The sequence below is a fragment of the Podarcis muralis genome, chromosome 1 (genome assembly GCF_964188315.1).
Source record: "Podarcis muralis chromosome 1, rPodMur119.hap1.1, whole genome shotgun sequence".
In the NCBI taxonomy this organism is placed as follows: domain Eukaryota; kingdom Metazoa; phylum Chordata; class Lepidosauria; order Squamata; family Lacertidae; genus Podarcis; species Podarcis muralis.
In genome coordinates, this window is record NC_135655.1 from 50512743 (window position 1) to 50538211 (window position 25469).

General features: G+C 40.9%; 1 protein-coding gene across 5 annotated transcripts in view; it reads left to right on the forward strand.

The window, feature by feature from the left end:
• AMBRA1 (autophagy and beclin 1 regulator 1) overlaps positions 1-25469 on the forward strand; it is a 140566-nt gene that overhangs the window by 62726 nt on the left and 52371 nt on the right. For all 5 annotated transcript variants that reach the window (XM_028726917.2, XM_028726910.2, XM_028726928.2 and 2 more), the window contains 2 exons: positions 2877-2957; positions 3042-3142. In XM_028726917.2, the coding sequence (XP_028582750.1) occupies positions 2877-2957; positions 3042-3142 (182 nt within the window). The remainder of the gene's footprint in view (positions 1-2876; positions 2958-3041; positions 3143-25469) is intronic.

The following is a 25469-nucleotide window of genomic DNA, read 5'->3' on the forward strand; positions in this document are numbered from 1 at the left end:
CAAAATCTTAGCAATTGTTTTAAAAGTTTATTTTTAACTTAATTATTTCCTTTTAACTGATCAGCACAATTTTTAGATAATTTGGGGAGGAAAATCTATTTAAGATTAATCTGTTAAGATGCCTCTCCCTTTAAATGGACTTTCTGATGATTTGGCTTTAGATGCATAGCGGTTGTATTAATTGGCTAGTTGTATAAATTAGTAGTTTAGATTAATCCTCCTTTTGCTTAAAGAAGGGAACCTGATAACCTAAGAATATTAGAGTGGACTTAACATTTCAGCCATTTTGATTTGAATGAAGGGAAGTTACTAACAACAAGAGGGATATTAAAAAAGGGTTGACAAGAGTGTTAGGTTCAAAAAACTTAGGTATTTAAAATATTTAAGTTGTGGTACTTCTTTTAACTTTATAGTTCAGTCCATTAAGAAGACACTGTATACAGAAGACACAATACAGAGGTCAACTACAGAATGCACATTTAATGCAACAAAGTTAATTTAAACGTTTCAAAAGGAAATCAAATAAAAAAATACACATTTGGCAAGAGAATAAAATATTATAAGTATAGACTATATCTGCTGCTGTTGCTGCCAGTCCTGCCAACAGTGGTTCTTGACAGGTTCATTTATAGGTATTTAATGAAAGTTAAATACCTTTAAGAGTCTTGTCAACACTTTTATTTGTATCTCTCTTGGTGACAGTAATACTGGGCCCAGGGCAGAACGTTGTAACAAACTGCCATGCATCCAGCTGTTTTCTTGAAAAGGGCTGAACATGGAAGTGTGATTTAATTCTAAAGACATAATTTTTTAAAAAATAAACTTGCTGGAAAAATTGGTTAAGAACTTCCATGAATATCTCATTCTTTTAGCTATTTATAGGGCCCTCTATAAAAAGCAGGCAGTTTTTGAATGGCTTCAGTTTTCTGAGCTGCAGAGCACTGGTTTTAACAACATCAACAATAACAACAGGAGAAGAAGAAGGAGGAGGGAGGGAAAGTGGGGAATATTGATTAAAACTCAGAAGCTCCTGGAAGACTGCGGTACAAATTAAGTATGAAAGGGGAAGTGGAGAAGAAATAGCAGGAGCGGAGTAAAAATACTTTGAGGCATGTTGCAGCAGGATGAAAATATAAAATAAAAAGCTTTCATTGTTTTGATCATCTTCTGGATCAGCAACTTCTGCCTAAGATGAAGAGAATGAGGCACAGTATCTTCAGAACCTGTGAGCACGATTCAACTAATGAGTCCAATAAGCAAAAGTCCTGCTCCAGGATTTCTGATTGCACAATGGAGCTTTCCCCCATCTCCTCCACTGTGCCCTATGAAATTGGCTCTCATGGGGTTGGAAGAACCCCTGGAACACCTCAGGGCCGGGGAGAGCAAGGATCATTTTTTCTGGAAAGCTGAAATGCTTACCCCAACAAAACAATTGTTATAGTGTGATGTTGAATTCCTTCCAGTATTTTGACTTAGCATAAGGAAAGCTGAACTATACAAGTGCCTACCACAAGATAATCCTATGAGGAGAAAAATAGCAATTTCCAAATATGCAAGTTCGACCTCAATCAGCCATAATTTTGTGATTGGTTCACTCTATGGAGAGCCATGTTGTTGTTACTGGTGGGCATCAGTAATTTTCAGTGTTCTCAAGTGAGCCCTGGGGATAGAAAGTTTTGAGAACCTCTGCTCAGTCTAAGGCAGGGGTCTGCAACCTTTAAGACAAAAAGAGCCACTTGGACCCATTTCCGAAGAAAAAACAACAACTGGGAGCCGCAAAACCATTGCAACATTTAAAACAAATATATCTCCGGAGCCGCGATCTGACAGCAGGCGGGAAGGTGACGTCGGGACGGTGCGTGACTAACGCACGCACCGCCCCCATGCGACATCACAGCCAGTACAGCACCCGCCACAGTGAGGAGTGTCGGGGCGCACAATGCACCTCCTCCCCTCGCTAGTATCCGCCCCGGAGCCGCGGCAAAAATGTAAAAGAGCCACATGCGGCTCCGGAGCCGCGGGTTGCAGACCCCTGGTCTAAGGGATCCTTCTCTGCCTACATTCTGCAAGACTGTTGATTTTTCCTTCTTATTTCTCTTTCCTGCTTTTGGTACCCTGACCTTGAGTGGCCTTTTTTTAGATGTCAAAATGCCAGTTGGTTGCTAGTTTTCCTGTTCTTTTATGTCTCTTGGGATATTTATCCCAGGGATTTGCATTTTACCCTATTACTTGGGGAAACCTGAGGGCAGGAATCTACTGTAAAGATAGCCATCAGGTTTCCCCAAGTAATAGGGTAAAATGCAAATCCCTGGGATAAATATCCCAGGAAACCTGATGGCTATCTTTACAGTAGATTCCTGCCCTCAGGTATTACTTGATTCAGATGGATTCTCAGTTTCTATGCCCTGGGTTGCAGCTTAGGGGCAGGAAACCCCTAAGATTCCTATCCTGTAGCATCTTTTTATGTTCTTGGGGAAACCTTCAAAATATTGCAGTATACTATGTCCTGTTAATTGCCATTTTGCTGCTAAATTGCCTTTGCAAGCTTACATACATAATTTATTCAATGTTTGTATATGCTGCGATCCCATATGCGAAAATAGGAATATTGGTCCAGATTATTATGGAGGGAGTAGTGGATTATTCCACAGTTTGTCCTACTTCTTGCTCCCATGTGAGGCATGAGTGAGATCAGTGTATTAAATTGGTGACCTTTACTGTAGTGCAGTAGAAATGGGAGTAGATTTTTAAAAGTTGTAAGCAGATTGCTTGACATTGGTCCTGTATTGATCATGGTGGCTGGCTTAGAAGAGTTCTCGTATCTTAACCTGACAATATGGAATCTGTAATGAACATATTCTTTATTCCTCCTTAAGGGACAACGGAGACAGATCAAGACATCGAGCTCCTCGGAATGCCCGCATGTCTGCCCCATCCCTTGGGCGCTTTGTCCCCAGGTAAGACCTGCGCGTGTGGCATTGCATTAACCCTGGTCTCAGTGGTCTGGCAGTATTTTTCATGGATTCTGTCTCCCCTTCTAGGCGTTTCTTGCTGCCAGAGTACTTGCCTTATGCTGGGATTTTCCATGAGCGGGGACAGCCTGGTTTGGCCACTCATTCCTCTGTTAACAGGGTTTTGGCAGGTAAGGATCTCCTGCTCCTCTTTTTTTGAATCTGATACTTATATAGGTGAGCTAGGATAGGTATGAAAATCAAAACTGACATGGCTATAATCTATAAACGCAAAGATAGACTCTAGAATGACTGTATTATCCATTTGTGCACATTTTTTGTAGTTACTGATAGCACATTCTTTTGGAAAGAAAGCTGCACGCAGGGAAATCCTAGAATTGAATTCAAGAACAAGGATAGGCAGAACAATTTTTGAAAACTTCTTTTCAAAAGCATAAGTGTTTCTGTTTCTTTTTCTCTTAAAAATTAACATTCTGACAAGCTAATGATCAGTTTGCTGCAGGTCCCTCTAATTCAATTATAGGGTGCCTTGTTCATGTTCTGGGCTGTAAAACTTCTCAAGAGCAGTTCAGATTCAATTAGGATCCTAATAGGTGCATATTAAAACTTTGGCAATATATACGAATATTGCACAGCCAACTAGAAAGTACTTTGTGTGTGAGTAGGTAGAAGGTAGATAAAATGAGATTTTTTGTAATGACAGAATTTCTATAGAGGTGGTTCATGGACCTTGAATTTGGTATTTGTTAGTACCTAATGCAATAATGATCTAATCTTTGTCTAGATTAAGCTTATAGCAATGTGCTCTTGGATTTTAAAGGGTGCTGTAGTAAGCTAAATAAGCATATTCTTTTTCAGGGACTTTCTTGCCTTATTGAGCTCTTGGAAATCCTCTAACATAGAGATGGCCAACACAATGTACTTCAGATGTTGTTGGACTACAACTCCCATCATCCTTGATGGCTAGGTCTGATGGGAGTTGTAGGCTAACAACATACGGAAGTCTCCCACTATTGTCATATATATTTATTCTGTTGCATTCTGATGAAAAAGGTATAGAGCTGGTCTACTTTTTGTGTATGCTGTTAGTATAAGAAGACTATAACCAAGAGCGTGATGTCTGTGAATAGGTATGCCAAATAAAGTCTGGCCACATATTTATAATGATAATAATACTGTTGTCCTCTTACTAATAATGTGTTCCTAACCTCACTTATGTGAGAGTAAGACCCATTGAATAGGAGTAGACATGATATGGGGATAGTTTGCTTTGTCTTATCTAGTAAATTAAACTTCTGGGAATAAGGGGAGGGCCATTCCATCCACCCCACCCTTTCAGATTCCATATGGTTCAAAATTTCTTGAGAGGCTCTTTGTTTGACTGGCATTGTTCTTTAGTCATTAAAGTTTTTTGTTTCAAGTCTTTTGCTATTCCAGCCTGAGGGTAGGAGCCTCCCTCTACCAGATAAGGGCACTTTTAACTTTCTGCCTCCTCTTTGCTGAGGAAGTGATCTTGTCACTTTGCTCATCTGTAGAAAGGAGACTTTACCAGGTATGATACAATATCCCCATTTCTTACATTTTTCTTGCAACACTTTAAGGTTGCTAAGCACCTCTTTGCTAATGCTTGTTGCTTTTCGACGAGATGCATCCTTTCCCTATTCTGGTTTTCTGTGTGGGATTTTGTCGTAGGAATATGGAAATAGCTCACCAGGAGATGATGATAATTTGCTGCCAGGCAACGCTGCCGAATTTCCCCCCTGCTCTGCTTAGCTGGAGACATCTGCTTCTGCTCCCTGTTAAGAATCTTTCAGCTGCTTGTGGTGATAACAAGAAATGTTACCTAGTTTTGAGGGTGAAAGGCAGATTCTTCTAGCTTCTAGTAGCTGTCTCCTTTCATGTTCCTTTGATGGAGTGTGCTTATACTTGTTGATATCTTTGAACCTAGGCATTGGATACAAGTAAATATTTGGCACCCCAGAAAGGCATTTTGGGAACCTCCCCATCAGAACGAGATAACATTTGAATTGCCTTACCTACCAACAGTGCTAGGCATATAAAGACCATTACTTAAAAAAAATACACTCTGATTTTCTAGATACTTTATTGTTGTTTCCTTATGTGATCACTACAGTAGAGATTAACACTGAACTAAATTCACATTTGAATTATCCAGCTACGGCAACACCGTTCATACTTGCTTTAATATCCTGTAGTCAGCAATGGGATGGCTGAGGGATCATAGATTGAAGGTGAATTCAGATAGCACAAGTATTCTTGGGTGGAACTATACCTGCAGGTATAGGGCGGTATATAAATTCAATAAATAATACAGTGCTACCTCGGTTTACGAATTTAATCCTTTCTGGAAGTCTGTTCTTAAACCAAAGCCGTTCTTAAACCAAGGTGCGCTTTCCCTAATGAGGCCTCCCGCCGTCAGTGCCCTTCCACCATTTGGCTTCTGTTCATCTTCTGAGGCAAAGTTCACTAACCGGAACACCTGCTTCCAGTTTTGTGGAATTCGTTCACCGAATAGTTCGTTAACAGGGCTGTTCGTAGACCAAGGTACCACAGTACAGTGGTACCTCGGGTTACATACGCTTCAGGTTACAGACTCCGCTAACCCAGAAATAGTGCTTCAGGTTAAGAACTTTGCTTCAGGATGAGAACAGAAATTGTGCTCCGGCGGCATGGCAGCAGCAGGAGACCCCATTAGCTAAAGTGGTGCTTCAGGTTAAGAACAGTTTCAGGTTAAGAACGGACCTCCGGAATGAATTAATTACTTAACCCGAGGTACCACTGTAATAAGGTTGAAGCAGTTTTTCAGAAAGGAGTCTCACCCCTGTGATATCAGAGACCTCTTGACAGGCACCTCCTAAAGGGCCACCACTCATGTCAGTCCTGTCAGTAAAGAGCCTCCTCTTGGGGAGGCACCTGAGAGTAAGTTGACTACTGAATCAGTATCTTTGTTGCCAGGGACACAAGAGAGGCTGGTGCAAACAAATCTCACAGGCCCAGCCCACTAGCAAAAGTCTATTTGCCCAGACCAGAGATGCCTGTTGTTTGCCATGCTATGGCTTGTACCCACCACACTTCAAAAGGAAGAGACAGGGACTATGCAGGCAATATTCTATCCAATTAAATTGTGATGCATCCTACACCATTTAACCATTAGCACCACCAGTTCCTCCTTGCAAACCACAGCCTCTTCTCACAGACTAGAACAGGAGAGCTTTTGTGTAATATCACAGTTGATGCTAAGCATATGACAAAACATATATCATTTAACAGCAACAAGAAGAGTCTTTTGCCAAATTGCACCTCTTCTTTTAGTTTGCATCTCTAAACTGGGAAAGTGTGTGTCACAATTTGGTCCAGCATGCAGAAAAACAAGTTGTGAAACTTACCAAATGCCAAAAAATTAATGTGTCTAAATTTTTTGGCCCAGGCCAAATAGCCCTCTTAGGCCCCCACCCCCCTGAATGACACTGTGTCTGCCTACCTGGCAACTAAGAGTGCTATTAGAGGTCTTTCTCTGCGTGCCCTTTCCAGTGGTATTTAGGTTAGGTAATGGCTACCAGAAGGAGGGCCTTTTCTTTTATTGTATCCCATGTATGGAAGGTGACATCTGCCTTCCACCTTCTCTGTTATGCTTCGGAAGCCAGACAAACTTTGTCCTGATGCTCTGGGCTTTTTGTAGCTGATTTATATTCAGTTATGTTCTCACGATATCTGTATGCTTGTTTTGGCTTAATAGTTTGGTTTTCGGCTTTGGGGGTTATTTAACTGCCATTTTTTTTGTTTGATGCAGTGGTGTACTTTTTATTTTATCTACTGGTTTATCCCTTCAGTAATGGTTTTGATTTTTTTTTTTTATTGTGCTCATGTCATATATGTTGAAAAGGCTCATTTGCAATAGTCAAACCAGGATTTGGAGATCATCTGAATACAGCAACTGTGGTTTGTAAGAAATGATTTCCTGCTAGGGAATTCTGCATCTGTACATGGCTCTTTAATTGATTATCCACTCACTTTTTATGTAAGCTGCTCATTCAAGTGAATGAATTGTGATACATTTCACCCCAGTAGGAATCTGAACTGCTGTTTAAACGCCTTAGGTAAATGGACAATTAGTGGTGGTATGCTGGCTATATTCTGGCTGTTGCTTCAATAATTAACCCAATTACCTTTTACTTTTTTCTTTAATGATGAAAGTGAGCATGTTAACAAGCTGGTTTAGTTGCCTTGGAAACCATATTCCAAGTAGCTACTCAGAATTTTTCAATGTTCTGGAATGACACTTCTTCTGCATTCAACCCTTTTAATACTAAATTTTCTCCCTTCAATTAAGGGTCTCTGGTAAGCCAGATTTTGTGTTATAATCTCCTAGGTTCTATTACCCAGAGCCAGTTTCTCTGGTACTATTAGTTGGACAGCAAAACCAGTATGTGGCATTTTGTTGAGCATTTCACCTAGTTTTGCTAAGATGGTGTTTAATTAATGAATGACAAATGTACAAGGTCACATGTACCCTTATATAAAGCACTGAGTTCAACAAATATTGCAAGTTCCTGCCTTTCCTCTCTTTTGTTTCTCTGATGTCATCTTGACTTGTTGGGACTTTCACCATAATGTTATGTCACTAAGTGTATTATAAAACAGGGCCAACCATCACTTTTAAAATTCTAAACCTGTTCTGTGTTGATACCTGTATAGAAGTGAGTGAAATACTACCAAGCCTTGACAAATTGACAAATCATCTGCATATTAATTAATGCACTGAGACTCATTGGGTGAATGCATAAACTTTTAAGTGTTGAGTTTAATCCATAATAAACCAGCCAGTTCCCATGGTTTATAGTAGAGCATAGCCAACTTTTACTTACATCAATGTACAGTGGACAAAAACGGGGATCTGGAGAATGGTAAAACTAAAGATGTACTTTACAGTACAGTGGTACCTCGGGTTACATATGCTTCAGGTTACAGACTCCGCTAACCCAAAAATAGTGCTTCAGGTTAAGAACTTTGCTTCAGGATGAGAACAGAAATCGTGCTCCGGCGGCGTGGCGGCAGCAGGAGGCCCCATTAGCTAAAGTGGTGCTTCAGGTTAAGAATAGTTTCAGGTTAAGAACAGACCTCCAGAACGAATTAAGTACTTAACCCGAGGTACCACTGTATTTAAAGTGATGTCTGAACCCAGCTTGTGTCTTAAATGTGCTGATGTTCCTGTTTCCCTGTTCTCCATTTTGATCTTTGCATTCTGAAGATTAATGCAACAGTATGGAGGATAGTCTTTTGAGCAGTGCTCGTTTGTGTTCAGAAGGATACACCAAAAGAATCTAGGAATATGCAAATGTTTTTAGCATTCCTGTGTCTCCTTTTACATGGGAGGAGATATTCTGTGACAGCATGTCTCTGTCACTGTAGAGAGGAGAATGTTAGGAAATTATTAGCTTTCTGTTTGGTAATTATCACTATCATATGGGGAAGTGGGTACTGGCATCATGATTACATTGCTAATGACAGATCAGAGGATGTCATTTCACTGCTTTTTCAGTCTATGAATATAGACCTTTGGCCTTCATGTTTACTTGTTCAAGAATTCTCTTACTAGGAGTTAAGAGAGACTTTTTTGAAAGATCTAAGCAAGGCCAAGTTGGTCAAAAGGCTTTTGAGGTGCTGCAGGCAGCTTTCTTCAGTGAATAGTTTTATTTGAATGAACATAGCCGCTTGTTGAAGCTTTTTTCAGATGACGTTAGTTTAGTTTGAAGTCCAGAACAAAAGTATAGTAACTGGCAGAAGCTAGCTGAATGGCAAGGATGCTTCACTGGAAATAAACACCTGAAGAGTGAGAAGTAGCTGTGTGTTGCTACTTCTGCTATTTGAGCCAGTAGTTCCTCCAAGTTCTTCTCATTTTTTTTCTTAATAGGGACCTAATGATATGTTGAAGGCAGCCCTGACCACCAACTCACCAGTCCCTGTCTTACTAAGTGTCTTATGGAAGTTTTTTTTAATGCTTTCACTCAAGACTTAATCCCAACTTTACTCTGAGAAAAAGATAGGCAGTTGCTTGGTTTTGTTAGCTGTTTTATCTTTTAAAAAGCTGACAGTGTTGTCATTCCTGTGGACTAGATAAAGCAGGTGGGTATTTCTCTGTAGTTTCATATTCTACAATTGGTTCTGAGGAAAGGGGCTGAGGTGAGAGTCAGAAGCCTGTTTGGAAGAGAATATAGCTCACAGGCCCCGTTCTAATTAGCATCCTTCCTCCTGATCTTTACATTGCTTGCTATTGTGACTTGGGGCTTATGCCAACCAAGTATTATTTAATAATTCTCTTTGATGTCTTTTGAAAGAAACTAACGAGCAAGGCCTAATTATGGAGAACCTTTTGTTTTTCAATCTTTAGGCTGGTGTAAACATAACACTGGCTCTCGGGTTTCTGTTTTGCTAACTATGGTAAGCAATCTCTAGAATGTGTCATCACATTCACAGTAGCCAACAATGCATAATGATCATTGCTAATCATTATGAATTTAGGAATTGTTAATCACTACAAATTTCTTAAGCAGGCTGGAGAGCCAGCATTGCACCTATGCTGCCCCTGTTTCAATGAGACTAAGCATTCAATTAGATGCACTAATGGAAGTTCTGGGTTTATACATGATGGGCGGGTTTCATGCATAAAGAAGACAATAGGGGCTTGATTTTAAAAGCAAAAGGGGCACACAGACAAGGACTTCAGTAGAACCCTCTGTGTACATCTCAATACTGGAATTGTTCTTGGTTTTGTACTCAGAAAGCTCCTTTTATCTTTAAAACTGAACTATTCTGGATAGTGGTCATGATGAGCATGTTTTTTATTCCACCATCTGTCACCAAATATGTGGTGTATTGTGGGCAAGCTAGGGTTTACGATTCCATCATTATAGTATAACATGCTGGATCCCTGTCACATAACCATATATTTAATGTGCTTTTTTTAAAAATAATAATTTATTATTTATACCCCGCCCATCTGGCTGGGCTTCCCCAGCCACTCTGGGCGGCTTCCAAAAAAATATTAAAATACTGTAATACATCAAACATTAAAATCTTCCCTAAACAGGGCTGCTTGCTTCTATTGCCCTTTTTGTGTTCATGCTACAGTCATTAGGATTTAAATAAAAATACCAATATATAGCCTTCTTAAAAAACAAATAAACCCATATAGTACTTGTCTATAGGCATGGGAGAGACAGACCAGGGCTTGAAATAGAAAACAAATATATTGTAATTTTTTTGAAATATTTTTTATTAAAGATGTTCTTAGTTTACAAAAGTATGTGACCACTTTCTTCAGGTTGTGTTTTTTACAGATCAATTACATTTGTTGTGAGACATTGGTGATATTGTAATTTGTTAAAGATTAAAAATAATATAAATAATATTTATTCACAGGTTGATTACATAGCAGTAGTTGATAACTGCATATAGTACTGTTGCTTTAAATAGGTGTTTGTGCAGCAGTAACCACCACCACCACTAGCCCATTACCCTTTCAGCTCTACTCTTAGTTAAATTACAGGCTGGTAAGGATGCATCAAAGTCTTCTCTTCCTCACAGACTTTTTACATGGTCTTTACCAGAAGTCTTGTCTCTGGTTGGATATTTGCTGTTTTTGCTACCTGCTGATATAGTGGCCTTAGCAATTCCCAAAGGAGGGCTGCTGCAGTCTTCTTCCCTTCTTTGCAAACTGTCTTAGCTTCTGCCTTTATTGATTTCATCTTTAGGGCATTGGCTTTCTCCTCTTTGTCATCTGCTAGTTAACTACTAGACTTCCTTAGCTCCGGGTCCCTCTGTGGGCTCCCCCTGGCGGTTGCTATTGCTTCTTCCAGTTTCTGACTCTCTCAGGTTTGAGTCTCACTTCTTAATAAGTCTCTTGTTAAACTCATCTTTGAATCTCTTCATAATCTCCCAAAGACTGGCCAAGTCGCTCTCTGACTTCAGACCATGAAACAGTTCGGAGCTTGCACTTTGCATTCTTTCCAGCCACAGGCTTCCAGCAATTCACCAAGTTCACACTGGAATTCCAAAATTTCATTGGTCTAGAACAATTAAATAATAGGTTTGAAAGGAATATTTTCATATCATATTCCACTGAATCTTATAAAAGCTGTGGTGTCTAGCATAACTGAAACCTTCAGATTTCAGCATCAGAATCATTGGCTCTTGGTATACAGCAAGCTGAACCCCAATACAACATAACTCTTGACTTCTGTTTGAAGTACAAAACCAGGCTTTTCTTCTTTCACACAGGTAAAGGTAAAGGGACCCCTGACCATTAGGTCCAGTCGTGACCGACTCTGGGGTTGTGGCGCTCATCTCGCTTTATTGGCCGAGGGAGCCAGCGTACAGCTTCTGGGGCATGTGGCCAGCATGACTAAGCCACTTCTGGCGAACCAGAGCAGCGCACGGAAACGCTGTTTACCTTCCCGCCGGAGCGGTACCTATTTATCTACTTGCACTTTGACGTGCTTTCGAACTGCTAGGTTGGCAGGAGCTGGGACCGAGCAACGGGAGCTCACCCCGTCGCGGGGATTCGAACCGCCAACCTTCTGATCGCTAAGTCCTAGGCTCTGTGGTTTAACCCACAATTTGAAGTTTCTAAAAAAGAACATTTTAACATTTAAATTTCTTATCAGAAATATGAGGGTCACAATGGGGTAATTCCTTATTTGAACACTCAGAACTGCCAGCATCTCATCTAGTTTAGGCCTAATGTTTCTCATTCATGGATCTGCTGAGTGAGAGTGAGATACTTCACCAAGTTGTTTTTGTTTCGTTTCAAAGAATCGTAGAATAGTAGAGTGGGAAGTTTTTATTTTACAAGGTTTGAACCCACTCCATAGCATTTGTCTCAGAGTGGTATACAATATAACACTATGATTCATTACAATTCATTACAATCAAAACATGACCAGTTAAAAACAGCAGAAAAGGCAGAATAAATAGCATCTAGTGAAACCAATTTCCATGTCAAAAGAGCAAAGGCAGTAATACACCTGTTTGGATTGCCACTTAAATTAAACTACAAAGGTTCTGTTAAGCTTTGCAATAGTTACGTTAGCGGGGAAACAGTTTTTGGGAAGCTTGGATCACAAGTTTGACGTGGAGGAACGGATGCAACAGGATTGAGAGTTCTGCCAGGCTGGAGGTTCCCCATGTTTGACCTAAAGGTTACTCAGTATCAACATAGTGAAAGAGTCAAAGCCAGAGCTCTGCCTTGTTACAGGTTTTAAAAGTGGAGCTTCCAGAGTTTTGTTCTCTGTGATTGTGTAAATAGGGAGCTGCACAGAACAACTTCTAACATGATACTGATATCGTTAAGAGAGGCTGATCAAGTGTTGTAAAGACAGAAAGGTATTTGTGATCAAAGGGTTGCATTATTCTACTGCTTCACTATCTTGCCAAAAATACATCTTTCTAGTTATCAGTAAGCTGGAAGGGATGTGTATTTGCAGCATTGCTCCAATCTTTGTGGGCGATGAAGCCCCTTGGGACTTTGTGTCTCTTTGTAGGCGTTAAAGCTCACTTAGTCAGCCATAAAAGTACTTTCTCACATTCTGTTGGATCTTTTAAGAGGGCATTACCCGCAGCACACAGTTTTTGCACGGAAGAAAATAATGACTAATGCGCGAAGCCCCTTGAAACTATGCATGAGTTTGTGACCCCCCCCCCTTAGTGGTTCACATTGCTGCCAGTAGTACCATAGATGGGCAATTGAAAAAGCATTAATAAAAACTTTTTCAATGCAAACTTGAAGCTGAAGGCTAGCAAAAAGATAAAGGTATATCCCACTCAATCTATCAAAATTGGAGGGCACTCCTATTTTATTCACACACACAGTATATTCTTTCTAAGTATGAATGCTCTCAAGATGACCTTATGACCAGGGAATTTGTACACTTTATAACTTTATTTTAAAATGTATGGAAGCCTGTATTTGAATATTTTGTGCAAATATTGTTATTCATTTCTGTTCCTTGAGCAGACACTGAATACATAACTCAAAGATGAACAAAGGGTAGGATCTTAGTTGATCATTACAGTGAAGCTTCACATTGATCACACCGTTATTTCTTTGTTTTACAGAGCCCATAATCAGGTTTAGGGAAGCTTTTTGTTAAACAGAAATGAAGATCTTATGGATTTGATTAGGCCTTGAACAATGCTGCATGTACAAGCCATTGATCTCATAAACTATTTCTTTTAAAATTAAATGATCTTAAAATGCATCTGGTGACCATTCTTTTGTATTTATTTTTGCCATCACATGTGATTCCCCTTGTAGCTGTATCCTTTTCATGTGTGCACACAGAAAGACTTTAGGTTGGTAGTATATGGATCCTTCCAGTCCGGCTGTAGGTAAGACAACTGCTCCATAAATATCTGAGGCCAGCAAGATTATTTAGGGCATGTACGTGCAGGACTAGCTCCAGGATAGTATGTAGTTCTACCTCCTAGACCAAAAGGGTTAACAGCCTCCAGCATTTCTTTAAGGGCGATATGCTTGCTTTTGAACAGCCCTGTTCATCCTGACTTGCAGGCGTATAACCCACAATTGTACTGGGAGACCAGACCTTGTACTGGGAGAAATACATTTTAGTATGTACCACACATTGGTCTTCAGGAAAAGGATACCTACCATCTTGCATGGATCCACTCCATTTCTAATTGCTACAAATTCCTTGAACCTTCTAGCCAGCACAGAGTGCTGTAGGGAATGGTGGAATCTTGGATAAGGAAAGAAGCAGTGGGAGAAATGCCTGCTGGTTTCTTTTTCTTTAAATTGCAATGCAAACGATTGCCTGTTTGAACAGAGCTGGCCCGCCCATGATGCAGCTTGAAGTGCCCATCTCAGGCCGTCTCAGGTGCTGGAAGTGCTACAGGGAGGTGCTTCAGCATTTGGTGGAGTGCCCTGGCTCCTGCCAAGAACGACTGGAACCAGGGTGCTTGTATGCACCAGTTGCTGCTTAACTGCAACTGGGGGTGGGGTGGGAGGTGGAGATCTGATCAGCAACCATTGGAGGAAACCCCCAGCTCCCACCAAGATTAGCAAGAACTGGAGCACCATGGTGTCAGAAGGCAGGGCAGTAGGCAGCAGTTCCCATTTAGCTCAGGTGATGAAATGGAACAGGCTGTCCTTGTTTCTGAGGCTGCTGGGAACTCTTCTCACTATAAGTCAACAGGCACTCATCCCTGGCAGGTAGATTGGTGCGTACTTGCCGCTGAGTTTTGTTGTTGCTTCCCTGCTGCTGCTGTTACTGTGTGTCCTGACTCTAGTTTGGTTGGACTTTAGTTTGGGAGCTGCAATGAATACATGATCTGAAAAGTCTTCTGATAATTCGCAATCAAATATTATCCTTGTGAAGAGAATTCCATGTGTAGAAGAGCATTAATACACAGTCTCCTCGTGTCTTCCATGCTGTGTGTGGACATCTGAATAAATGATTAATTTTTTTTAATTCCACGTGCACCATGTAGCTGTTGGCAGGGCCCAGGGAGCTTTTGACAATTGGAAGCAGACCCTGTATGGGTGCGTGTGTTTGCTTCATGCGAATAAAGAACCACATCTTCAACTTTCTATTTTTCTATTGTTTCCTTATGGGACTCCTTGTGGCAATGTCTTATTTGTTTGCATGCTTGAGTTGCTATGCTTTTTATTTGTGTTGGATGTTTGCTTTACCTTTGTCTCTTCAGTATGTTCTCTCCGTACACCGCGCTTTTTTAGGGGCGGGTGGGTAATCTGCAGTTATACCAGATTGCCTCCTTCCTTCCTTCCATCCATCCATCCATCCATCCATCCTGTTCTACCAAGTCAACAGGCTTAGCAGTCTTTTCTTTAATCTGCTGTTATTCCTACTTTATTTTAACTTTGTTTCTTTTGGAATTGCCAAGAGTGCAAAAGATATACTTGTGGTCAGGTTGACAGCAGCATTTTCTGGGTCAAGTACACTCTATATGCATTGGGCCCTCCGACTCACTTGCAAAAGAAGACACAGACTTACATAAAATTTGCATACGTTTTGTGTCATATACAAACTTGTATCATCTTTTGCAGGTGGAGAAGAGGGTCCACCACATACAAACTGCATCAGTGTCCTTAGACTTTTAGAATGAGCAGGGTGCTTGGTGGCCCTAAATCTGTAGTTTCTTGGCCTGTGAAAAGTTAATTTATTTTTCTTTTTTATGTTGCTCTGTACATTCTATTATAAACTACTATGGAATTTATAGTCAGTTATCTTGATAGATGTAGCTGTAGTAAACATTTTTTTCTTACTAACAGTATTAGCTCATTTCTTTTCCTGTCAAAATTTCTTACTATTTCCTGTTAGCAACTTGTTCAAAGAAAAATGTTGCTGTTATGCTGGATAGCCACTTTGTGGTCAGTTCTGCTTAGTGGTGTTTTGAAATATGTTGAACTAATTCAAGTTGGATTAAGGTCAACTCTGCCCTGAAAAGAAATCCAACTTACTTGAAATATGCTTTTTTTGTCTGCCAAGGGCTAAAAGCTGAGTAGCTCCTCTGTATTTTGCCCTAAGCTGAGGTTTGATTTATAACTTGCCTGAGACATATTTTTCAACTCTATGACTTAAACAAAAAAACCAAAAAATAAAATAAATAAACCCAACCCCTACCCCTGGATCGTGATCTGATATAGACAGGCACTCCTAAACTTACTGACTTCCAATGGACTTAAGTCTGTTTGAGCTTGTGGTCATAATATATAAAGAGATAACATACTTCTCTCCTGGCTTGTGTATCTATTATTCAATTATGTTAAATCCTGCTGAGTTGGAACAGGTATGGACTGACATTCTGCTGAGCCACTAGCATAAGCAGATATTGGATAAATTAACCATTTAACTAGGTACTGACATGTAATTCTACCTGTTGTCCTGAACTGTACATCCAAGCACTTTAACTCGCTGGATTTTCTGCCTGTTAAGTAGCTTTCCTTTTCTTTTGTATTGAAATAAATTTCACATCACAGATGGCACTAATGTTTATTCAGGGCCTTCCCTAAAGCCCACAGATCTTCATCCTTCCAGCTTATTTTTATTTTTATTTTTAATGCTTGTATCATTCCTTTGTATCACAGGTAGTCAAGTTTAGCTCATAAATTTCCTTTCCCCACAAACCGGAGTGAACAGTGACCATGTTAAAACAGTAAGTATGGTCACGCCTTAGGAGCTAACTGATTTATGGTGCCATGAGATTTTTATAACTTTATCTTCTTGGGGCAGTGGTATAAATTGGGACCCTATGAATCTACCTCCTGAGATGGAAAATAAAAGTTTCCAACTAGGCCCCAGAAGACCTAGGTCCCACCCTGTACAGTCAACAACTTCTGGCTGCATTTCAACCACTTTCAAGAAGGTTAGAATCATAGAATCATAGAGTTGGAAGAGACCACAAGGGCCATCAAGTCCAACCCCCTGCCAAGCAGGAAACACCATCAGAGCACTCCTGACATATGGTTGTCAAGCCTCTGCTTAAAGACCTCCAAAGACGGAGACTCCACCACACTCCTGCTACTTGAGTCACCTGCTACTTTTCAGGTCCCGAGAAGGCCCTGTTTCCATTCCAGCTGGTTATTGTAAGAACTTCACAATAGGGTGGTGCTTTGGGTTAAACCACAGAGCCTAGGACTTGCCAATCAGAAGGTCGGCGGTTTGAATCCCCGTGACAGGGTGAGCGCCCATTGCTCGGCCACAGCTCCAGCCAACCTAACAGTTCAAAAGCACATCAAAGTGCAAGTAGATAAATAGGTACCGCTCCGGCGGGAAGGTAAACGGCATTTCCATGCGCTGCTCTGGTTCTCCAGAAGCGGCTTAGTCATGCTGGCCACATGACCCGGAAGCTGTACGCTGGCTCCCTCGGCCAATAAAGCAAGGTGAGTGCCGTAACCCCAGAGTCAGCCACGATTGGACCTAATGGTCAGGGGTCCCTTTACCTTTACCTAATGCAGGAGTTTGCGGTGTTTTCTTCCTTACTTGTCCCTTATTCCTTTTGTGTTCTGTATTTTTAGATTGTAAGCCTGGGGACAGGGATTGTATTGTGTTAGCTGATATTTAAAATACTCGGGGAGTTTCTGGCTGAGATTGGGGTATAAATGCTTTGACATGTTTCAAACCAGATCTTTTGAAAGGCGTTAGGAGTTGCTGAGGCTAGAACAGGGAACATCTTTAAAACATTATCGACTCATAAAATACAGAAAAATTAACAAACACCGAATTTCTTGTACTAATGTGGTCTAGTAGTTATTTATTTATTTTACTTTTTACCCACTCTTAGGGTTGCAACACTGCGAAGAGGCTCTGTGTTTACATACTGGTTGTATAGGTCATTGTCAGATTGCTTAAAACTTTAGGACCAGTAGATCTTCAGATTTTTCTTACTTAAAGCATTTATGTGCCATCCTTCATCCTATTAGAATTTGAGGTGTACAACAATTTCTTCCAATTGGGATTCCTCCTAGATATAGTCCGCTGCCCTTTGGTCTTACCTAATCTCTTGATACCTCTGTTTTTATTGTCTTTCCCACTTATTTGCCACTTTTCTGTTCCTATACTATTCTGCTGTCTTGTCCCAACTTGTCCATACCCTAGCATCTGCTCAAGCTCTCTTGCCATCAAATTTGGGAAGAATCGTCAACTACTCCCTCAGGCACTGTCCTTCAGCCTAGTGTCTTTCAGACAAGGTGAATGATGCTGCTCAGGCTCAGCAGCTGGCCTGGGAGCCATCACACTGGGTAGTGGCTCTTAATGAGCACAGAGTGCTCTAGGTGTGTAATCTATAGTAGGCACGAGCTGTCAGCACTGGTTTCCCTCATGACCATCTTTACAAAAGCAGGTTTATTTAAGTTGTCAAGAACTTCATTTTTATTAATGAAGCTCCTATTCCCCAATGGGTGTGCTATTAGCCTTAACATCCCCTCACATTAGTATGAATTCAGCTCAAGTAAATACTTTTAGAGCAGAACTACTCCAGTCATACAATGCTAATCGGGTGTAGTGTATATATTTTAACTCAAGCATGTTGCTCACTGGCAATATCTTATCTTGATTTGTCAGATTTTGACTGTATGTAACTTAGAAAAATCAACCATGGGCAGGAAATCTATAGAAAGACTCAGCAGAGGAACAGAGGGGATTGTTTGTTGGATTCATGCTACCAGTTGCTCTGCATTTCATTTGCTGCTTCCAGGATTGAAAGTTGGAGGCAAATCTCAGTAGAAAGAAAGGGACTCAATAGACTGAAAGGAAACTCAAGTGTCCTGCAGCCGAGCAATACAGGCAATTTCTTCTTCTGTTGCTGCTGCTGCTGCTTCTTTGGTGATCACTTGTAGCCAAGTAAGATTATCTTCCATGAACATGGTCTTAATAGTGAGTCCATAAGTGACTGTGGAGGCCAATTCTGGATCCACATGTCCTTACACAGTGGGGACATAGGTTTTTGGGTGGGAGTTGATCATGGTGAGGGTTTGCCTAATGCGCCTTCTTCTCAGCATTTCATCCTGAGTTTGAGCATCTTCAAAGTCCATGACACCTTTGGTAAAAGCTGTTCTCCAATTGGAGCGCTCACATGCCAGTGTTTACCAATTGTCTGTGTTATACTATATATTTTTAGATTTGTCTTGAGAGAGTCTTTAAACCTCTTTTGTTGACCACCAGCATTACGCTTTCCACTCTTAAATTGGGAATAGAATAGCTGCTTTGGAAGACGATAATCTGGCATCCACACAACATGACCAGTCCAACAAAGTTGATGTTGAAGAATCATTGCTTCGACACTGGTGATATTTGCTTCTTCCAGTATACTGTCATTAGTTTGCCTGTCTTCCCAAGTGATATGTAAAATTTTTTGGAGACACCATTGATGGAATCTTTTGAGGAGTTGGAGATGGCATTTATAAGTGGTCTATGTTTCACAAGCATACAGTAAGGTTGGTAGTACAATAGCTTTGTAAACAAGCATTTTGGTTTCCCTGCGAATGTCCTGGTCCTCAAACACTCTGCACTTCAGTCAGGAGAAAGCACAGTAATCCAGTCAGGGGGGTAAAAAGGCAGACTATGTTTAGGAGACCTTTTCTAGCCCCTCCCCCTATTCGGGGTGAGCAGAGTGGATCCTAAATAGGACTGCTTAGTCATGGATACAGCTGCTGAACTACTCAACTGCCTCATTCCTTGAGTCAGAACGACTGAATCTGTATCCACGGCCCATGTGCAGGTTGATGACTAGGGTCTTCCAGATTTCACGGTCCTGCCCCTGTTACCATTTGCCGATCGCTGTGGGACTTCTTTTGGGTTTGGGTTTCGGATGGGTTTTTGGAAGACGCCTGTATGTAAATTTGTTTTATGTGTGTAGATCAGTGCATGCTGACCAACACACAGTCTTCCACCTGTTATCTTGCACCTGTTCTGCTGCTGAGGACTTTTTGGATCATTCTTTGTCTAGCTCCTACCATTTCACCTTACCGCCTTGGGTGACCTTGCTGGGAGTACAAGACTTCAGATGGCATCGCTCACAAGGGTCATAGGAACATGCAAACCCACTCACCATGACACGGTGATGATCCAGTGAGTGAGACAGGCAATGTGCATCCACTGCAACTCACCTTCCATTTCTGTCTGGGGGCTACCTTAAATGGGTACATAGTGCACCTGATAGTGAGGACATAAAGCCCCAAATAAAAACTCCCATTGGTGCAAGAAAAGCATTGAGACAAGCCTGAAGCCTAGTAGGGAAGACATCTCTTTTGTCCCTCCCTTACCCACTCTAAATCAAAATGCAAGAAACAGCAGGAAGGCAGCCCTTAAAGTAAGTGAGGAAGGCACGTTGCCTTTACACTTCCCCTCCTATCAAAATGCTCTCCATGTCTGGAAAGGCATCTCCCCTCACTGCTTCTCCCACCCCTGCATCAAAATGCCATTTGGGTTAAGAAAAGGGGGAAGACAGCCTCCTCACTCCACCCCCCCCCCCCATAAATACACTTTCTGGTTGTAGTAAAAGTGGGAAGGCAAACCATGAATGGAGCAGGGAAACTATCACCACTCCTTATTGGTCCCTCTGAGGAGGGGAAGAGTTCACTGCCCAGTTAGTTGGAGTGGAAGAGCACAGACTCTTGCATCTACAGGAATATAATATTTCTCTAGTTAAAATTAAAATTAATTAATTTTAATAAAGCTCAGAGACTGTGGACGGCAGTGAAGGCCTTTGTGTGCAACAGGTTGGTGACTCCATCATATTCCTTCAGTCTTCAGAATCTTGGGTAAGTTTAACCACTCTCTCAGTTATTCCCACACAAGCTGAGACAATGAATCAATGCAGAGGGCCTTTCTGTGTGCTTCTATGAACAGATGTAGAAGTCCCCTGAAGACCTGGCAAAAACCTAAGCCAGAGCGGAGTTTGGAAAGGCAAGATAGCTTTTGTGTTGGAACAGCTTTCGGTGGCTCACGTTAGGTTCTTAGAAGTCTGAGCATTTGGCATGTATTCTGCCTGATTTTTGTCTTGAGCTAAATGCTGTTTAAAACATCAACAATAGCTCCATCTGAGCATTAAGGGCAAGGCAGTTGAGAAATTGGGACAAAAATAGTTACATTTGCTCTATGGAATAGTTCTCTCACACAGCCCTTGATATTCTTCTTTGACAGATATAATACTTTGTGGGAGAGAGCGCTCTCACAATAATTTGGTGAGATTAGAACATTAACATAAATATTTTGGACTCTGTTATCTTGAGCCATTGACCCCACAGCAGGAAAATGAAGAGTTCTATAAAGATGGTTTGTCAGTGAAGCTGTATAGTTAGTTAAAGACTCTACAGCAAGCTTCCCTTATTAGTAGTCAGTAAAGCAGGAAAGAATAGCTACCATGATTGTTCTCCAATTGTTTCCTACAAGAAGAAAATATACAAATTAAAGTTTACTAGAAGAAGGGTAGTCCCTTTGTCCTGCACTGCAAGGCTTGCCATGTGAAGCATTTAGAATTAGCAGGCATATTTCATGCTCTGAAAAGTCAGAAAGAAGGAAGAGAGAGCTTTACACAAAGAACTGCCTGCCAGGCATAGATCTTGCTCTGTTTTTGTGCAAAGTATAAACAGTGATGTGTAGACTAAAAACCAGATTTCTACAGCATTTAATAAAGATGGAAAAGTAACCAGGCAATGAGATCAAGGGGTTGAACTACAGAGAGCAGCCTTTTATATGAGAGGCTCTGTAACAATGTACAGATCAGTTTTCTGAGACCCTGCCAGTTCTCAGGGATTTCAGAAGCCCGCAGAAGAACTTCACTTCTTTGCTTTCACCTATAAGTTGAAAAGGTGAATAAAGGAGACGTGTGAACCTGTACTCTTGTTAAGTGCTAGACGAACTTGGCAAATATAAATGTCTTTAAATTTGTTTGCTGTTAGTATGAACCCGTTGTTCTTAACCTTGAATTGCAGGATAACATAATGTTATTCATTTTCCATTGTTGTCTATATCTTGTGATGTGGAAAAGGGAGGCTAAATGTGATGTGACTAAATGGGACGGTGTATCTGGGTGGTGAGCCCTTCCAGGAACTCAGATTGTAGCATAACACATGCCTTCTTGCCTATATTATTTCATGGAATTGAAGCTGATTTAAGGATACGGTGGTACCTCAGGTTAAGTACTTAATTGATTCCGGAAGTCTGTTCTTAACCTGAAGTGTTCTTAACCTGAGGTGCACTTTCCCATTGAAAGTAATGGAAAAGTGGATTGATTCGTTCCAGACGATGAAAAACACCCCCTAATACAGCAATTTAACATGAATTTTACTTTCTAATGAGACCATTGATCCATAAAATGAAGGCAATAATCAATGTACTGTACTACAAAATAAATAAGATAGTATTGTAGATGAAAAAATTAACATTTCCCCCCCTTACATGCACTGATTATAGTCATTGTTTGGATGGGGGTCTTTTATCCATTTTTGCAGTCACACAATCAACCAGTAGCTGAACTGAGCTCCACACGACCCCCAAAACAATGGCAGAAGGCAGAGTCCCCCAGAAGTCCCCCAAACGAAGGAACAAAGCACAGGGCAGACTCACATAAATAAATCCCTTGCAGAATCCCAAAATTTTCCACTCCCCCCCCCACAGGGTAGGTGGGCTTGCCTGGCTAGGTGCCACCCATCTTGCTACAACTGAGGGGCAAGGGTTGGTAAAGGGCTTTTCAGCCCAGGCTCATCTTTGTTTTCTTAACAGCTTCACTGCTCTTGGTCTTCGTTAGGTAAGTGTTCCTTACCTAACTTTGGGGCTGGGATGCGACCTGCTAGGCATCCTGCAGATATCGGGGCCTGGCTCCCGGCATTCGCGGAGGCCTCCAAGAGCTCCCACTGCTGGAGCCCAGTCACGGAGCCTCCGCAGGCCCTGTGGATGTCCAGGTTTGACTCCGGGCAGCAGCGAGGCCTCCGAGAGCTCGGAATACTCACTTCCGGGTTAAAAACGTTTGTAACCCAAAAAAAGTAACCCGAGGCGTTCGTAACCAGAGGTACCACTGTATGGAAAAACAAGATACTATTTTCAGTTGCCTGGCATACATGGATGACAGAGAACTTAATTTTGATAGCCAGATATGTTGCCGTTCTAAGAAATTCACTTTTCCTTTATAGCTGGCTTCCTCAAACTCAGCCCTCCAGATGTTTTTGGCCTACAACTCCCATGATCCCTAGCTAGCAGGACCAGTGGTCAGGGATGATGGGAATTATAGTCTCAAAATATCTGGAGGGCAGAGTTTGAGGAAGCCTGCTTTATAGCCTTCCCAATGTGATTTTACGGTGAGCCTCTTAAACACGATAGCTTTCCTACACAGCACTTTTCCATGGGAAAAAGCCTGTACGGTTTTCACATTGTGGCTGCACATGATAGATCTACATGTTACCTTTATTCTTTTGTTCTTTTTTACAAGAAGTACTTGCAGTTTAGCAAAACTATACCGGCTGAGGTCATCTGTGCCCCTAGTGCATGGCTAATGCCTCAGTAGCATATAGAGATACTGCAGAAGAGTTGAATCTATACCTGTTAAACTACAGGCAAATAATTGCAGCCTGGCACTTAGAGAAATACGCTTGACGGCACCATTGCAACATCAAGGTGTATGGCAGTGATGAATCGGATGGCGGGGGGCTGCACTCCCAAACAATGGTGGGGACGGTGTGTGTGTGTGTGTGTGTGTGTGTGTGTGTGTGTGTGTGTGAAATGGCTGGTGGATATTTAAAGGAGTACGTGGCAATGCCAAAAATGTGCTCTTTATATAAAGTCCATGTTTATGAGCACTGTTGTCCCATTTGTACTAAAAACAGGTAGAATCATCATGTCCCGTGATCAAACACAGCCAGTTGTTCATATCACTATCACTTTCTGTATCAAGAAAAAAGATTGAGATTAGACCAATACGAAATACAATTGCTGCAGAACACATTGTACAAAGAGCTAACAATTAATGGAATAGAATTCTGGAAAACAATGCAGCACCTCATGAACACTCTGTAGAAGTGTTGAAGAGCCTACAATTTGCTCATGGAAAACAAATGTTACAAATAAAATTAAATCAGTTGCATTCAGTAGGTCCCATCACAAATCATTGCCAAATAAAAACAGAAAAACATCTTCATCTAAATAGGAATCTATGCTATAGCAGTTTTAGGAAAAGCATATCTTTTTGAAAACTGTTCTTGTCAGGCAAGTATCATTCAATATTCTGGCAAATCCTTCAAACCTAGAAGCAGGGGATAGCACACTGATTAACTTATTCTTTTGTTTCTTGTCTCAAGATCCTACTGAGGAACACAATTACACAAACAGCCTGTGTAATTGTTTGAAAATTTGATTTTTCCTTGTGTGAAGCTTCTGCCTGCCAAAAAGTATTCCCCAACCTAATGTTTTCTAAAATGTGCCACCTTTTGGGTAATTGAACATGCCTGACCATTTGCTGCATGTCCCAGAGTTAGGTTTTCATTCCCTAATCCTTTATCAGGCTGCTCTCAACATATCAGTAAGGGCCAACAGCCTTTTCAAATGGCTTTGTGGCTGTACATCAGGGGTATATATATACTGTGTGTATATATATTCATAGAAAGTGAAAAACTAGTTAAAAGCAAAAATAAATTGGAAACAAACATCAGCAGACCATTGTGGGGGATGTATTTAATACACAAGCCAATTTTAAAATACCTAACTTGAACTGAGTGACAGTTAAACAAAGTTTAATCAAGCTTTTCCAAAGTAAGAGAAACTAGCAGTTTTTCTGAGTAATTCTTTTAATGACATTGATAAGTTTTTGCTAGGAGAACAATGCTGCACAAAGTCTTCCAAATTCTCTATACTTGTGAATAATTGTTGGTTACCCTTGTAAGTTGTGTGATGGTATGAGGTGGGAATTATATATGGACATAATACAAAAGCATGGCATTATAGTACATGAACAAGCATAGGACATGTCACATCTACAGTAATAATAACAGTATATTTAAAACTAAAAATGTGCGTCTTTGGCAAGACTGTATTTTTTAAAGCCATGCTTTCCCCAGTCTGGGAGATTCCCCCCCCCCCCCAGACTTGCACCACCTTCCACTTCCTATAATAATTTAACATTATTATATTTGGACTAAGTCTTTGATATCTTGCATAAACCATATTCCCAGGTAATTACTGTATTTTTCGCTCTATAACACGCATCCGACCATAACACGCACATAGTTTTTAGAGGAGGAAAATCCGTAGGCATGCCACCCGTAGGCATTCCCTCCATAACACGCACAGACATTTCCCCTTACTTTTTAGGAGGAAAAAAGTGAGTGTTATGGTGCAAAAAATATGGTAATTGGAAAATCTCTTCATGGGATTATATATTTGGGTATTTTTTCTTTCACAGGCCTACCCATGCTAAAGCTTTCCATTTGGGTTTGTAAAATTGTTTTTATAAACGGAGACTTTCATGCCTAGTAGTGCATAGCTTTCATGCATGCTTTCATGCCTAGTAGTGCATAGCAAACTTGAATCATCTGCCAAAACAATTGGACTGTCTGGCATGTAGCACAGTCTGAATTACTGGATTTTTATTTTTATTTTTTTGTTCAGCATTGGAGTTGCAAATTCTCCTGTAGCTTCCTTCAAGGAATATAGTTATTGAAATATAATGTTCACAATGTTTTAGCTAACTGCAGGCTTCACAAGATCTAAGGGGGCAATTCAAACTGCCAGCTGGCATCCTCAGGGCTGAATGGAGAGGGGTAGATGGGCAGAAAGTGGTGGAGAGTGGAAGGGAAAAAATATTTGCTTTTCCAGCTCCCAGGCTGATGCAGTCACATGTTGGTATCAGGACCAGCTCAGGATCCAGCATATCCTCTGCTGGCGGAGCAGAGGGGGCTTCCAGCCAACTCTGCTGAATACCAGTTCTGATAACCACGGGAAGGGAGAGTGT